Raw genomic sequence first — 17,125 nt, forward strand, 5'->3', positions numbered from 1 at the left:
ATAAGTTTGACTCGTTTTATGCTTGCAAAAACCTGTGATAATAAAAACTTGACCCGAATTTAAAGGCCTTTGGAAAAAGTAGCATTTTTAGTAAAACACAAAATAAGACTAAAAATAGAATTAAAGCTCAATATTTCCAAATTACATTAGAATTACTGACATTTTGCTCTAATTAGTAAAACGTTGCCTCGCGTGCGTGTGTTTGGTCGCTTCTGACTACAACCGTGCGTGATACGAGTATGAATATCTGGCACAAAAACTTCTTGCACAACATCGTGTTTGGTCATATCATCGTATCAAGCAAGACACATTTGTTGGGTGCATCTCAGCTCTCTGTATTATGGATTCCTTTGGCCCATCGGTCTACTGCTTGTTTTCAATCTTGTCCTGTTTGCAATTGTGTTTAGCAGTCTTACGTGCAGAAAGCATAAGCTTAGCTAAACAGAACACTTCTCAAGCTAAAACCATGTATTTCAATAGTTGCATTAGGATTTTAAATACAATCCGTTTGTATGTGAAAATTCGCACAACATGTGAAGTGGGTTTAACATATGAAATGCAATTTCAATTTATACCGAGTTGTTTTGCTGACAACCGTTACTTTAACAGATTCGATCTTCCGCACCGCACAAAAGCGTACGAGCTCCCAGGATTTCATGCTTGCAATAACATTGATCGTGATGATGGGTCTGACTTTAAATCAAAGTGAATAAATTTGATTTGATGAACTTTAAATCAAATTTATTCACCTCAAAACCCCATTAACCTCTAACTTAATGTCAGTAGTGAATATGTAACGTGATATGTTAACGTGTATTGTCATTTTTAGGGAATTTTAATCTTTCTTTCGAATTGTATTCGCAACCCAAATGTGCGAAGTTTGTGGCTACATCCTATAATGGAGAAGCTTGGATGCGGAAGACGCATAAGAACTTCTTCAACTGCCACCAGCTCCATGAGCGGTTCGGATGAAACTGGACAAACTCGCAACAAGGAAAACAGATCTGAAGCAAGTTTAGTTATGTAGAACAAACATAGTACTACGTTGTTGTCAGGCATTATAAGTTTAACAGAAAAAAGTTACGTAGATGTTATTGTTTCTTACGTCTTTCTTGCGTTTTTATGGTGTTGTGTGTAGGTGGTGAATTGCTCCTCCATAATCCGGAAGAAGTCTCGGCGAATGGCAAACAAAACGTCGGTTTAATAAAAACTTGTGTGTCAGAATAATAGTTTTAAGTTTAAAATTTGCAGATAATACAACAGGTTGTGCGAAGGCACAGAAATATTTTATGGATAACACGCTAAAACAATACTGCAAAAAACGCCAAGCTCCGTGACAAAGACATTAAAAAGGCAGTGAAATTGGGTTGTCAAAAAAAAAAGTGCCCGCAATGCATATCTTGTAACATATTCTCTGAAAATACTACCTTTTTTTGCCATCACGATAGGTTTCCGATATTGCATGTAAATATATATTTTTAGGATTGCTGACTGACGTAATTTCTTTTTCTCTAAATTCGGGTATCCCCCTCTTGGTGCATTTAGCTGGATGAATGATTGAATGGTCCAGTGCCATGTACAAAAGTAAAACTGTGTACATAAAGTTTACATCTTTGGTATTCAATTAATGCATGATTAAATGCGTGTTTTGTTTTCATTTGTCATTTGACCAACTGCTTTTTTAATTTACTGAAATCCTCCATACGAATAAAGTGCAGAAGTTTTGTAAAGTTTCATTTTGTGTTGGTTTGAGAGAATAAAATGATTCTGTCAACCTGACATAATTTTGATTTTCTTTAATGTTCAGTGGCAATGGCTGACTTAAGTGGAAATAAGGAGACATTGCAATCACAAAGGACTTTTTTGTTTTCTGACTTACCAACAAATCGTGAAAACCTCCAAGTTGTGGTAGTAGAAACAATTGATCCACACTACAGCCAATATGTTTGGCCGTGCTCAGTGGTACTAGCTCAGTACATTTGGTACCACAGGAGGACATTGTTGGATAAAAAACATGTCCTTGAAATTGGAGCTGGAACTGCATTGCCAAGTATTATGGCTGCAACGTGTGCGAAACCAGCCTCAGTGACAATAACAGACAATGCCCAATTCTTTCCGAGGTGATTCACATTTGTTTTTAGTTTTTTTAAGCAAGTGAATATGGTTTCCAATTGTTTCACAATATTGGTTTCCAATTGTTTTTGATATTTTTTTTGTTTGTAATCTAATTTGAATTGCTTTGTTACATTACAATAAACTTATTGTAACACTTGTGTTATTGTGGTGACAAAAAATGGTTTTATTTTTGTTTGGATAAAACTAAATTTACATGTAACTTTTTATTAGTGTAATATCATGTTATTCTTTTGATAGATGTTTCACCAATTGCCGTCGCTCATTGTCATTGAACAATTTGGAAAATGTACACAACCACTCGGCTGGCGATCCAGTTTTAATGAAAAGTGAGGCTGTTAGCAACTGCCCAATACATCTATTGGGATTAACATGGGGAACAGTGTCACCACACCTTCTGCAATACTTCAATAAAGACAAGAGAAAAAAAATCCCAATTCCCGATATAGTACTTGGGTCTGACTGCTTTTATGATGAAGCATTGTTTGAAGATGTACTAAGCACTGTTTACTTCCTTTTAAAAACCAATGTTGAGATGAACAACAATTGTTCTGTGCCGGCATTTTTCTGTACGTATCAAATGCGAAGCGCTGATTGGTCCATATCTGACTTGCTCAATAAATGGGGGCTTCAGTATGAAGATATTCCCCTTGTGAGTTTCCATGGCGACAGCTGTGACATTGCAAACTCCAGAATGCCCGGAAATCATAGAATTGACATGATGAAAATAACATTAAAGTAAAGCTAGCATGGACAAGTAAGTGTGTTTTTATTTATATTCAGTTTCCATGTGTTATATGGTCAAATGTTAAGGACTAAGTTGAAAACAAGCTATACTTTACAAGCCTATATAACAGTTGTTTCCCACACTGAAAATGTTTTTAATAGTTTATATTCTTGCAACTAAAGTGAACATGTATATTTAAGTAACTTTGCCAGTTGGCTAAACTTCAACATGTAACAGAGGGCAAGGTATCCTTGTAGACACATATTTATTCAAAATGCAAAACACATTTGAAGAATGAAAGGCACAGATAATAAAACCACCACAAAAACATATCGTAGAATAGCATCTGCATAAAATCAACAAAATAGTAACCCTTAAAATTTAGGAAGGCAACTGTTAATGATTGTGCATAAATATATTTGCATCAGCAGACAGCAGCTGGATGCAATGAAACATTTGAGATTACAAATCAAAGTTAAATGTATGTTGATCATGACATTTCTTGCATAGGTATAACCATCAGTAGAAGGGTTGAGAACGGTTTAGACTTTGTGATTGTTTGTTGTGCAAAACAATGACTGTATAAATGAACATATTTCAATTGTCACCAACTTGCTTAAGCACAGCTAAATTTCTTGCCTCCTTTTTTAAAAATATGTTTTAGTGAAACTGTTTGTATTGTTGCTACCAAGGTAATATTCATTATGTATGTATACATTAGCATGTAGCAAATAGCATAAATTCTGTGAACTGCGTACAGGTGGCCAACATTTTTTTCGTATAAGGTCTCATTTGGACAGCTTAGTTAGACTGCTCAGGATCTTGCAATCACACCAAGCTGCACTGATGAGACCCAATAGGTCGACACAATGGACATTTGTATGCAGCTTACACAATCTTATTATTCAAATGAGGTTAAAAATGATGTTACTTTCATTTCTTGCACCAGAAAGACGTAGACTTGCATAAAAAGTGTTTTTTTAGACTGATTTGCTAAACCTTTGCTAGTACCGTTCGAAACTTTCCGGATACATGGGAATGTAAATTCGTGTCGTCACATCTACAGTCTCGCTTTTGGTTTTGGTTTTTTCGTTTTCGTCTGACTGTTCCATACATCATAAAAATCCAGCATGCGGCCACCAGTCCGTTAAAAACTGCTGCGTAGGCTTCAAATCGCTGCACTTCTTCACACGAAAATGAAGCGTAAACAAAAACGCGATGAAAATTGTGGGAACCTTCCCGCTCCTTGTGCAGTTTATCCAAGTCCAGACGGCCGCTGCTGCAATAGCACGACCTAGAAGTAGGAGAATACACAGTCTTGTGCGGTATCTTGTTCAATGCGTTGTCGAAGCCGGCAATGCCGTACGCTTCCACCAAAGTAGCGCACTCCGGTTGCTCTGGAACATCGTTGTTTTGTTGCTCATGCGGCTGTGTTATAGAGCGTTCCACTCGCGCTTGGTGGCGCTGTTGTGCTGCTCGTAGCGTATAAGAACGCTGTATGTAGAGTGCGCACATGGTCGCCATCAGCAGAAATCCGACAATTGAGCACAAATACGCCTGCAACATACATGCTTGTTGTTAGTTTTGTAAAACGATTCAATGAACGGTGGAACTAGGTCATTTTTTAAACGTTGGATTAATTTACGACTTCAGAGCATGCATTGATTTGATTGAACGCAGTAACTTCCCTTCTGCCAAAACGTTCAAATGAAAGTATACGGGTAATAATTACGGATAACTGTGAATCATGGTCATCACCTAGCTGCCTTCAAACAATAAAAAGCAAATTAATTTGTCAACAAATTCAAAAAAAAAATGGAAAACAGTCGGCATAAATTTTCATACGTGCTTTGTTTTGCTTCATATTACTTTAGGAAACGAATATGTGGAAAATACAAAGCCCGTTGTTCAAAAACCTTGTACGTACAACTTGGCTGTATTGCTTTTTCACCACATAGGGCTATATGCCATGTATAATCAAAGTTAATCCAAATGCAAGTGGTGTTTACTAGTTTTTTTGGATAAAGCACCTTAATCCGTTTTCACCAATTATTATTGCTTTAATTGTTGTGTGTTGTACCCGTGTCCGGTTGGGGTACAATTGGTTGTAGAGTGTGGCGAGAAAATGTGCCCTAATTTTAGCCATTTTTGCAGCTGCCAGCATTCCTTTATTCAAGTATAAGTATGGGCGTATATCTCTTTTCAATGTGTCCAATTTCCTCGTTTCGTCATGCGTTGATTGTGTCCTGCCTGTGTGGGTTATAGGAAGTATGAATGCGGATCCCGCACTGTGGGTTGGACTTTGTCATGCCAAAAGAATTATATGCCACGTTGCTTTCCTGGCGAGGTAACCGCAAATCGCATATTTTCAATTCAGTTTAAATTTGGGGAAAAAATTTTGCCATTTTTGTGGGGAAAAAATGCAGCCTTTTGCACACGAATTTGGCGCGACCCTTGAGCTGCGTCGAATGCAGAGGGCGCTTTGGCAATAGTGTAAAAAACACCTGATGTAACATCAGTGCAGCCCGGTTGTAATAAGGGCATATGAAACGAAATACAAAAAAAAAAATTACGGTTCCGACACACACAATATCAACTGCGTACTTGAGTAAACATTTGCAACACGCACAGGTCATCTTTGATTGTAATATATTCGAGTTAATCGGTCTCTTGATTAGCAAACTCTTAAAACCATGGTTGATAAGTATCGTTGGCGTGTCTTGCATTTGTCGCAACTACATAATCGCCTTCAAAATCTCATTTTTCCTGCCTTAGGTGCAAAGAACTTTGAATAGGAAAAGCCAAAGCTAAGATGCTGGACATATTGAGCAGACGTTTCTATAATATGTGCAGCATCTTAGCTTTGACTTTCTTGCTTAAAAAGCACACTGTTTCACGTTTATCAACTCACAGAAAATGATGTTCCGCTTCCCATCCGCTCCTTATGTCTGTGCATTTCCGGGTTCCCGCTGCACAGCATGGTGGGAAAAAAGACAAATCAAATCTACAGTTTTACTTAAATGTTATGACGACATCTGTAATAAAAATAAACCATGAAAAAGTCGGATGTTTGACCAAACATTGCTTGTAACGAAATCTACGTAACTATCGTTACAAAAAGAGAGTTCTTTTGAAATTGCATTGGCTGGCAACAACAGTAAAGCACTATAAAATATGTCTTTAGAATCTTTTAAGTGTTACTACATTTTGTGATAAATTCCAACAGAAAAAAACTGCATTCTGCCTGATGAAACAGACGTGAGTTCATAGCTAGGAAGTGCGTATAGTTTACGGTGACAGTTTGGTAATGGAAAAGCCCATATTTTAACCGCATTCGCTGCAGCGTAACCATTGTCAACCTCTGTGTTGTCAGCACCCTTGTTGATTTAAACCGGCGCCTATGGCATATTTTCCAATATTTTGCTCCCCATTGGTAATTCGGCGCTCATGGCATCGGTCCTGTATTAGAATCATTACTGTTGTTTTGGCAATGGTTTTGGAGTGTTTTACTACTGCAAGCAATATGATGTCAAGTAAGAAAGAATAGGAGGGTCCAAAAGTTTGATGAAAAATAGCATCGGAAATTTCCCGAATATAATTTAGAATAATTCCTGCGCAAAAACTTTTGTTAGGTCGAAAAACCCCGCAGAAACTTTTTGTGTTTATCTGGGTTTCAGTCGACTGGAAAGCCTGTTTACCGTTTTCATTGACCGTCACACAACCTTAGCTTTGTGTGGAGATAACCCACATCTACAATATTTGGATTAAAGAAGGGGGTGCGTGTCGCATGCATATAACAAACCCACTGAACTGTAAATCACTTGCAAGTCGCAAAATTTCAATCCCTGAAGGAAGGATGCCTTGAAACGCGTTTGTAATGAAATGACGGAAACAATGCATCCCCACCACCCCAGTGTAATTCACAATAGCCGCGGCCTTTAAATACGTTCTCTGTTATGATATATGGTTGCTGGTTGTTGGCCTTCACGCCAAAAGGTTAAAACACGAATTTAGGACGTTTCGTCAGTGTGTTTGCATTATGCTTAGCAGCCACAATAGCATTAAATGCAATCCTGTGTGACAGTTTTTTCAAAGGACGTATTAAGCGCTGGGATAAACCAAACGCATTCGGACATTTGTCACTTAAACTCCCATGTTTAGCAACGTTTGTGGTTCACACGTATATATTCCTCTCTTGCACAATTCTGATAACCCTTTAAAGGCACGGTTGTGGCTTGCAAGGCGTTTGTGCTATTTGTGTATGGTTGTTGTCTTCAACAACAGCATATATCTCTGTCCTTTAATGTAGTTGAAAACACCGCTTTGTGTAGCTCGTTTCGTACATTTCTTGCCAAAGACAAACCTTTTAAATGAACACTACTACTTCTGCATTCAATAGCCACAAACGACATTCAATTCATTTGACCTAACTATAGCGCTGAACCTCCTAATACGGTCATTCCTCTACCGTTCGACTCGCTTCATCATCGCCGAAGCGCCTGTTTAATAAACTGCACTGGGTGTGGCTTGACTGGTTTGTCTAACTGTGCGTTGATACTTCATCAATGCGACGATCCGTTTGTGTTTCAATGCACTCCTCATATACGTTTCCTCAATTAATCAATTTCCTGTCGTCCTCTGCCATTTGTCGTGCGCGCGAATGCGTGACATACGTTGCCACTGCGGCAATCGACGTTTGTTGGTGGCATTATACAACCTCTGACACGTGTCAGTGCACGTGCAAAGCACACCTGGCCATGTCGTAAATGCCGTGGCTTTGTCCTTTCGTTGTTGTCGTCATGTGCATTTTGGGTTAGGATTTAAGACTAGAAAATTACCTTGAGCTCGCCTGTGCACCTTAACACAATAAAATGTCACTTTTTGTCGTCTTTTTACCGTCTTTTTACCCTGTTTAGATGCATATTATACAAAAAATCATGTGTTGTCTGTGTAGTAAAGAATTGAATTATTTCTCGAACAAAAGAACAATGACGCAATGTTAAAACGGAAAATACCAATCGACTGCTGATCGTATATAAAACCATCGATCTACGGTTGGTGTGGTTTTACTGGCCTCTCTAGGAAGCTTGATACGGTAATTGCACCGCACTAACCACACGATAAAAGCCGCTGTACGTGGAAATCAGGTAAACACTTCATTGCCTGAACGAATTCAGGGTCAAGTTATCGCCACTATAACGTGACTGGGGCTGAGCGGCTTCGCGTAAGTATATTATCCCATTTCAACACCACAACGCAACCCCAAAGCTTTTGAACACAACTGTTTCTTATAAGCAAAGAGGTATTTGCAGATAATTTCGGTGGAGTTACACTTTTGTTGAATCGGTAGTCTCAACTTGTACCGACGTTGTGCTTCATCCCTTCTAAGGCACACTAAAAATATTGCCTTTTGGGGGGCGGCGAATTTGCTATTTTTCCTCAACATCTTCAAGCGATGCTTCGTTTTCTATACTGTAACTACTAAATAGCTATCTGCGCATAGAACTAAACCAGTGGTACCTCGCCTTTTCTTTCTCATTTTCCACTTTCAGTTTAAACTGAGTGTTTACATTTTGAAACTTAGAAGTTAATTATTGCATTTTTGCTATTACGTGACCATATGCCAATAAGTGTACGACACAGTGAATACAAAATGTTTCCCAACGACTTTCGTATATTTCTGTGTCAACTAATTTCCCAGCTACAACCTTATCATTTCCCACGGGTTAAGATCCACTGAACTAAATGAATTGAATTAAACTTTTTGAAATGTGAAAGTAGGATTGCGATGCCCCGATAAACGCAAACCAAGTGGGAATTTCGAGGCTGACAAAGTTGGGTTATCACGCCTCACGTGTCATGCCTCGAAATTGCGCCACTGACAATTCTTGTTTATGTTACAGTTGTATCAATTACAATGGCGTAACACGATTGGTGCTATTGTGTTTGAAATGGAAACTGGTTCAGACCGGTTTTGAACAATTAAGCGTAGATATTTACTGTACCATGAGGGCCATTTTGACGAACACGCGTACCACTATTGTCGTATGCAACTGATTTTTACCTTAGATTGGCGACGTGGACATTCACCTTATACCAGTGACACTGCTGTATTGGTGAATGTTGTTGAGTAAATCGGTAAAACAGGATTTCATCTGGACTCTGATAAACAAACCTTCCACTGGCGTCCTTTTTCGGAACATTTTCAATAATTTTTGTTCACATTTTTCAACATGCATAAACTTAAATGAACGAGTAGTAAAAGTTAAACTTCGTCGAACAAACTGACTAAACAAAAAATTCACAATTGCACGCACCTTTAATCAACCGCGTTCTGGAACAGAAGCAAAGAAAGTGGCACAATTTTCAGCCCTGTACTGAGCACTGACCTGCATAAACTACGAATTGGCTTGAAAAGTTCACTCGTAATCGCTGTAAACCAAACGTCAGTGCACATATTTACGACAACGCAACCTTATCTACTTAGCGAAAATATGTTCTCTTAAAATGGTCAGCCCGTCTCCACCTATGTGCCGTTAACAATAAACCACATGTTGACCATTCGACCGGCGATATTATTTTCTTTTTCGTTGTAAAGTCAAACAACTTTAAGATAGATTTACAGAAGCGAGTTCCGTTAAAATTTTAAATCGTAAATTCCTTAAGACGACGTTCCAGTTTCAGATCTTTGTTCATTTGTCGGCGCGTGTTGGCGTTTTGTGCTCGCCCTACATTTTATCCACTTGCAGCGACAATCAACCATTGACATGTAAACGTAACACGAAATGTTTGTACGCACTTGTGCTATAGCTGCGCCACAACAAATAAGATTGCTGTTTTTTTAACGTGTGTCCCTTCATAATTTAATTTCTTCGTTTTCTCAGTTTAGCGTTTTTAAAACCGCTTTCGGTTCAAAGCTGGTCGGTTCTGGTTAATTTTGTGCTAACATTACGCAAAACTGAACTTGCCAATAATGATAAAACTAATTTCTGAATAATAGCTGCAGTCCGCCTGCTGCGTACTGTTTTTAATGATTTTCGCCTTTTAAACTGCGCTGGGGTTACTAACTGTTCACTGGCAGCGTCATTTCCGTTTTTATTCACTCGTTCGTTGGTACTTGCTCTCTCCCAAAGCGGCGCTTAATTAATATATACGCCTATTACGTTGCGATTGCGTAAAGCACATTATAGCCAATGTGTGAATAATTACGTTGCGCTGTGGCCACGTTATCACCTTATAACCCCCTAACATGTGAACATTTGTCTGTAAACCTAAACCTTCATAAAAACTCATATACCTAAATGACTTTCGTTGATTTCACAAGCTAAGTTTATCTTCTGTAAGTCATTACTTTTCCCAATTACCTATCGTTTTCTAGTTTATGCATCAGATCTTAACTCAGTACCAGTTTTTCATGAGCTCTTCTCTGCAACGCCTTCTCACATTTTGGCGTTTTAATTTTACGGCGTCAAGAGAATCGCACAAAGCTCACAACTAACCTCGTTTACGTACGAAACATAACGTAGGCGTAGATTCCATCAAAAGTATTTTGGTTTGTTATTTGGCGCAAGTTTCTTCCATTTTTGCCACGCAGCGAGTACCAACTCCTGGCGCTATACAGAAAACACTGAGCTTCAAATGCAGGTACCAAGTCTGCCCACAACCCTGTGTTGTGTCACGCTCTAACGCACATCTATGTTCTGTTCTTCGAAAAGTGAAATGCTTGGTTAAAAGTATTTGCGAAATTTCCTCTGCAAACTTCAAACGTTCAATTCTGGATATATCTCGTGTTTAGAAGCTTAACTGTTCGTTGACTACCGCATTTGTGGTTTTAAGGTATACGTAAATATATTTCTTGAACTACTTATCTTATTGTTCTTTCGGTGCGAACAACAATATGCATCTTTGTTCATAGATTTAATTTTCTAACGTTTTGCCTGTACGAACTACCAGGCTTCTTCAGAGAATAAAACAAACACAATCGCAAAACTGAAGGCTGGGAAATTGCATAAAAAAGTATAGAAGGGGGCGCAGTTGTTACAAACTTAGCGGAACAGAAAAATACAATCCTTGAATAAAGATATATATTTGCTGTTTTTTACCTGAAGAACGAACAGAACATCAAATTATTCCCAATTCCAGGGGTGAACATGCCAGTGTTCCCAGAGAAACGGTTCCGTGTCTTACCCTTGAATAAAATTACCGACACCTTGAATAAAATTACCGACAGCCTGTCAACTAAATGATCCCGATGCGATAGCTGTGATCGCCAAGTAAGGACCTGCGCAGTGGGGCGATCCTGCCAATCATGCCATTGCATGAAACACTACTGCATTGTAGTGTTGTAATTGAAATCGCCTTGTGGTCCGCGTCGTCCGAAATTTGAGACAATACCTGGAACTCCAGCAAAGTCTGTGTAGCCGCATGTGATGTGAGTTGGGTTGTGTGTGCATCGGGGTGTGCACGCGCGGTTTGGGTTTTCAGGTTTTGTTGCAAAATACCTTTTACGCAACTTTCCCTAATTGCTCACGAAGAGTGGCAGGCGATCAGCGTCTGTACGATATTTGATTATCAAAACCAACAGTAATACTAATTTCGCCTGAAACCCGTCGTCAAAGACGTTCGACGGAGCAGTAAGTGACGTTGGTGTGTCGAAACGGTTCGGTTAACGATAACTACTTTACTTCCAAAATATATCCCATTCCACAGCTGATTATAACGCGATTGAAAGAGCTTTACGGTGGTCTGAAGTAATTCGATTCCTTCTCCGTAATTCGTTTAACTCGCACACTGCAAGAATGACTGCAATGTGTCGATCCAGAATAACTGTTTGCTGCTGCTGTTGCCAACGGAAGAACCAAAACAGGCTAAAAAACGCTGTGTTGCCTTTGCGAAAAAAAACTTATGCGAAAATAGCATTTCCCGGGCAATGGGTTTTTCCAAGAGATTCGTACAACCCCGTGAGGTTTTGTTGAAAGGAATATCCGTATTGCCGTCGCCCAACCGTAACCAACATAATGCGTTCTGTGCGCAATAAACGCGTACCTGGAACTTTTCGTCCATACTTAGCAGCATTGTCCATTGTTATGCATAGAGTATATGCTACAGAATGAAATCTCAGTGCAATGCTGTAGGACAATTAACAACAAAAAGTTTTCAAATCTAATTCTTAAACATTATCATTGCACACGTTGCACCTAGCCGACAATGAATAACTTATGGCGCTAACAGACAGGGTCGATTTTAAGTAACGTTTGATAACACAGCGTCGGGTCAAACAGTTTTCCACGCAATACTGTTTTCAAACTACAAGTCCGCTGCCTGGCATAATTTCCTACCAACAAAAATTTCCAGGTAACAGATCTGGAAGCGTTGAAACGCAAAATCATTCCTCGAGTAGCACAATTTACGTACAAACATACTTCACCATTTTTAATACACGTCCGAGACATCATCACAGTTTCATTTGAACGTGTTTACTGACCGCTATAGTTGTCATATCACACCTTATTGCTTCCAAATTACAACCTGGCGAGAGATGTCCCCTGGTCAAACTCCAACTCATCTGCTTTCCATGGCGCGATTGTTTTTTCACCTCTATCAGGCCTATCACTTTCTAACTTCTGTTTGCTAAGCTCTCCAAAGCGCGTGGATGATATCATAGCGATGAACACGCTTTTCCCTCTTAACCAAACACACTTTGTCGACAAATATTGTCTTGCTCCAAATGCTCCAAACGGATGCGGCTGTCTCACGGATATTCGGTTCGACTGCAGGTCGATCGTTGCTGTCAGAAGAATTGTGTTGGTCCTGTCTCTAATTCATCCGGGATTTTGACACTTTTATGCAAAAACATAATTGCAAATACAGACTTTATGTATTGTTTAAGGCAGGGTCGCCCTTTCCCGTAGGTTATTATACTGTGCACTTATACGTAGTGAATAGAGTCAAAATGGCAACACCGCTAATGCTGGATCATACCAATATTGACCTGATAAATTATCAGCCAGACACAAAAAAACATAGCTGTAATTTCAGCGTATTGGTGTTATCTCTTACAAAAATAACGTTTACTTTTGGACGCAAATGATTCCATATTGCGTCAATCGCTATGTTGTTAAAAAGGCGTTTCTTGAAGCTTGGGTGTATAAGTGATGTAAGTTTGAGGGGTTTAGTTCAAAATGAAGGCGGTTTTTTATGCGCCTGGCGGTTGCAACGTGTTGCAACTGTTGATTCTCACATGACCGTACGCACACGCCGGTTCATGGGTTTTCGGCCACGCGTTAGCAAGCAATTACTGCCATGTTTCCCACACATTTTTCGCTTGAATTTAAAACCAACACTTGAAAAATTGAACTCTAATTACCCCAAGGCGAGCGGTGCGCCTGTTTTTTGGAAACATTGAAAGTTACTGTTAAAAAATCGTGAGCAAGTTCATCGAATTGTTGTAATTGATTTGCAGCGTAGTTTGTTAATTGGCGTACACGTTGTGGTTGACCAAGTGGAAATTGTTCCGTAGACCCAACTAACCGTGATACACCACGGGTAAAGTCGTTACACGAGCCTGAGGACATTAGACTCATCCTGTGAATACGTTATGAAGCAATCAAACATTCCAAACAAAACAAATAAAAATGTAAAACGATTCTAACGCGTAATTATTGTCGGTTAAACTTCTTTTTTCAAACAATACAGTGTTAAAACAGCTTTGATATATTTGGGTTCTAGTCGTCGCTTAGAATATTCTCAATTAACGCGTACGTATCGAACACTTTATATTTTTCAACAATCGCAATCTTTCACATCTTGTCTACCCTGTTCCACATATCACCACCTCCTGTTACTTTTTTTGAAAAACAATATTTCTTAGTAACATTTTGAACTCAATTTTGCATTACTTTTCCATTGCTCAAGCGATCGCGGTCTCGACACAATACTATTGTTGTAACTTCGCAACAAAGTCCCAATCGTATTGTTTGATCAACTGGAAATGCCGATAAACGCAACACTTTCCTCGCACGATAACAGCCTTGTTCTAACTTTGACTGAATACCCTTCTGTACAACATTACTTGTTCCATGCAACATACTCTGGGTGCATGTTGGCCATTGATAAAATAGTCTATCGAGCGCTAACAACTGTTCTATAGATTAGGGAGTGTAATGCGTTTAACACGCTCTTATCAAAGTACGTGATAGCAGCATTATTTCAACAATATGAATGAACGCTTACTGTGCTGTTGTTCCATTATAACGTGGTATGCCAAGGAATATATAACAAAAAATTTCCTTTTTTTTTGAGGACAAAGAGACTGACCCATATTGCATTTGTTTCATGGTATGTTAAATGTTTAAAACAATTGCTAATGCTTGGATATGAGTTTACCTGTTTATATTCAGCATCAATAAGAGGTAGCAAGTTTGCATAGTCATGTTAAGCCGTACATAAAAAGCGCTGTATATATTCACATACGTGCACTACCAAAATTGTTTTGATAAAACTTTGCTCCTTGAAACATACTTCCAAACCCCTTATTTGTATTGATGTTTTTAACACTACATAGACTCTGTTTTACCGGTATACAATCACACCATGTAAATTCGAACCATGAACATAGTGAAACCCCCACTTTTCACCCTTTCGCCCCTACTTTTTTTAAACCGGATACCCCGCTACACGTACATTGTGCAACAAAACCAAGTAGTCTGGATTAATAAGATCTGACTGGAAATACAAAAGAAGCAATTTGGAATCAATAATGTTTTTGCTATAAACTCGGCCAATTGTCAAAGCTGCACTGAGACCCATTGGGCCGAAACAGCGGACCTGTATGCAACAACAAAGTAAATACATAAATGCACTTGTTAAACGCTAAACCGCAGTAATAAACATACACTGCATTCGCCTTTCTAAGTTGGCGATCTGTCTGAGGAAATAAAGCTAAAATGGTGAACCTGAAGGGTTCATCAAAAACCAATCGTACGTAACCTCCCAAGCTTACTGCACCATTCTGTGCACGTTATCAAATTTCCGCGGTTGAAAAAATGGATGAAAGATTACCGCAATTTCCTACTTAAACGATGTCATTACTTGAGTCGTTAGAGCTGATCCGTGCCCCCATTTGCACCAGACGCATGGTCGGTTTGCAATTAGTCCTGGGGACTTTTCTTTGCTCGCGTTTTTTTGCAAAACACTGCTCCGTGACATTTTTTTCTTTAGAAGGAGCCCCCAATTGTAATACAGAGTTTAAATACGCTCAGCTGCTCGCCGGATTCCCGCCAGAAAACACAGCGTAAACAACCACTATCTGACATGTCGTTTAGCGATAACCGTGCTGCACTGTGATTTAATACAGCCAAATGACTGATTGACTAACTAACATTTTCTAAAATTCCAAGGCATTGAACCCTTAGTTAGCATAACGGTGCTAATAGATCTTTTAATTAAACGCATCCTTTCAACATATGTAGGCCGACATGCTTGAAGCGTTCTTGAGCAAACAAACCTGCTTTTATCGTAGACGCATGTAAGCCTCTTGATTCCCGAATTTGGAATTTGTTCAGCGGCGCAAGTTTTACTTTTCACCACAACACCACAACCACGTGTGCTTTTGTCGCTTTTCAAGTTTAACGGTTTTGTCACCCAAAGTCTGCTGCTCGTGTATTCAGAATTGTACACAGAAAATTGCCTTCTGAAATGGTGTCTGACCCGATAGCCATTTTGCTTTGATCACAGCAGACTTGCGCTAATTGAGTTGTACACTATTCTCTATTACCATTGTATTTTTGTCCACTCTGGCGAACAGACAAAGTAAAGTATGCATTTTATTATTACTATAATTGCACGAAACGTTTGCACCTGCCATCAACCTTTAACACATAAACCTCTACCTTTCCACACGAACTGACGTTTCAAATTCACTGTATACTGTAAACTGTAGCAGAAAACAAATAATTTAAAAAAATGCGCAATTGAAAGATAGAAGCATTACGAGAATGGCAAATCCTGCTGGAGTAATCGACAGTTTAAAACGAGAATCGTGTCAAACCACTGCTAGTGTTTACCGACTCGAGACACACACAAGCCTGATGGACCAAACTTTTTCAAATATGTTGTTGACGTATTTGCACTTCCACGGGTTACTTTGATTAGGAAGTGACTGACAGTCGATTTCTTAAAACAGTGTTGTTTATCACATAACTGACATGTTTCGGCACCAGTTCGTGTTCTTATAACAAAGGGATGGCCGACGCGTCGATCGTTTAACTTTGACTGATCGATCACATGATTTCGTTTTGTCGTTACGAAACAGTTAAATACACATATGTTCATGAATTTTTGGACAAAATGTACCGTGAAAACTAAAAGCTTTTATTGGTGTATCGCTTGATTGACACATTATACTCTTAATTTTCAGTATCGTAACACAACTAAACGCAAACGGCTTGTAAACTTGGCCCAAGTATCAATCATGTACGTACAAAATAAAGGATAGTTCGCTGTCAAATTGTGTCTTCCCCTTTAAACATTCCCGTCGCCTATGAATCGATAGTGCTTTAAATTAAAGTTTCCTTGTCGATTATATTCGCTTGGCCGACCCTGTGTAACATGTTCCTGTCTTCTAACGTGCCTCCAACTGTCGGTCTAGTAAACGGTTTGCGGCGGTCCCAGGGCGGACGTTAATTCTCCGTTGTCGGTTCCCATGTCATTTTATTTATCATGGTATTGTTGATGTTCGTTGCAACTTTGCGTGCAAAATAAGTATTTGAATTCTTTTAATTTTGTTTGCAGCTTTTCAGTCTGTATATTAACGAAACAACCTCTGTTTTTACAGACTAAACATCAAGCGATGAAAACATGACTTGAAATTTGTTGATGGAAGAAAAAATTCAACAGTATCAACGATTGTATAAACGAGAGGATGGGTTGCGGAGATTGCTGCACCTTGTATGTTTGTAACTGTTTGAAACTCGTGGATACTCGATGGGACAATTCAAAACAGTTGACATAAAAGGCCCCAAAAGACAATTTTGTGCCGTTATGTTTTCCGTGTTGTCTATTGTCATGTGATTACAAATTACAAATTGTACACGTTGTTGGTTCAACTTTTTGGCACTGAATTCACCTTTTCTGCCGTTTTCATGGAACAGATAATGCCGAGAATAAAAAGACTGGCCCATACAGTTGTTAACATTGGTTTGCCGTAATGGTTGCCCACAAAGTTAAGGCCGAATGCTCGACTTTTAATGTGACACTGTTGCTTTT

General features: G+C 39.0%; 2 protein-coding genes across 2 annotated transcripts; one reads left to right on the plus strand and one right to left on the minus strand.

Annotated features, from left to right (window-relative positions):
- The first annotated feature begins 1,936 nt into the window (after window positions 1-1,936).
- On the plus strand, window positions 1,937-17,001 carry LOC145914004 (histone-arginine methyltransferase METTL23-like). The gene is made up of 3 exons (XM_083001779.1): window positions 1,937-2,120; window positions 2,374-2,890; window positions 16,695-17,001. The coding sequence occupies exons 1-2, from the start codon at window positions 2,056-2,058 to the stop codon at window positions 2,873-2,875; spliced, it is 567 nt and encodes a 188-aa protein (XP_082857905.1). The 5' UTR covers window positions 1,937-2,055; the 3' UTR covers window positions 2,876-2,890; window positions 16,695-17,001.
- On the minus strand, window positions 3,169-5,897 carry LOC145914036 (uncharacterized). Its single transcript, XM_083001816.1, has 2 exons — window positions 5,772-5,897; window positions 3,169-4,417 (listed from the first exon to the last, which is right to left on the minus strand). Exons 1-2 carry the CDS (start codon window positions 5,838-5,840, stop codon window positions 3,854-3,856), a joined length of 633 nt encoding a protein of 210 aa, XP_082857942.1. The 5' UTR covers window positions 5,841-5,897; the 3' UTR covers window positions 3,169-3,853.
- Window positions 17,002-17,125: the final 124 nt, after the last annotated feature.

The sequence above is a fragment of the Ascidia mentula genome, chromosome 9 (assembly GCF_947561715.1).
Source record: "Ascidia mentula chromosome 9, kaAscMent1.1, whole genome shotgun sequence".
In the NCBI taxonomy this organism is placed as follows: Eukaryota; Metazoa; Chordata; class Ascidiacea; order Phlebobranchia; family Ascidiidae; genus Ascidia; species Ascidia mentula.

What these genes read in the sequence shown, in the direction of transcription:
- LOC145914036 (XM_083001816.1), bottom strand. Translation starts at nt 5,840, where the DNA reads ATGCTGTGCAGCGGGAACCCGGAAATGCACAGACATAAGGAGCGGATG. An exon ending in GAAGCGGAACATCATTTTCT is followed by an intron (nt 4,418 to 5,771) that starts GTGAGTTGATAA and finishes TGTATGTTGCAG; the next exon opens with GCGTATTTGTGCTCAATTGT.
- LOC145914004 (XM_083001779.1), top strand. Translation starts at nt 2,056, where the DNA reads ATGGCTGCAACGTGTGCGAAACCAGCCTCAGTGACAATAACAGACAAT. An exon ending in AATGCCCAATTCTTTCCGAG is followed by an intron (nt 2,121 to 2,373) that starts GTGATTCACATT and finishes TTCTTTTGATAG; the next exon opens with ATGTTTCACCAATTGCCGTC.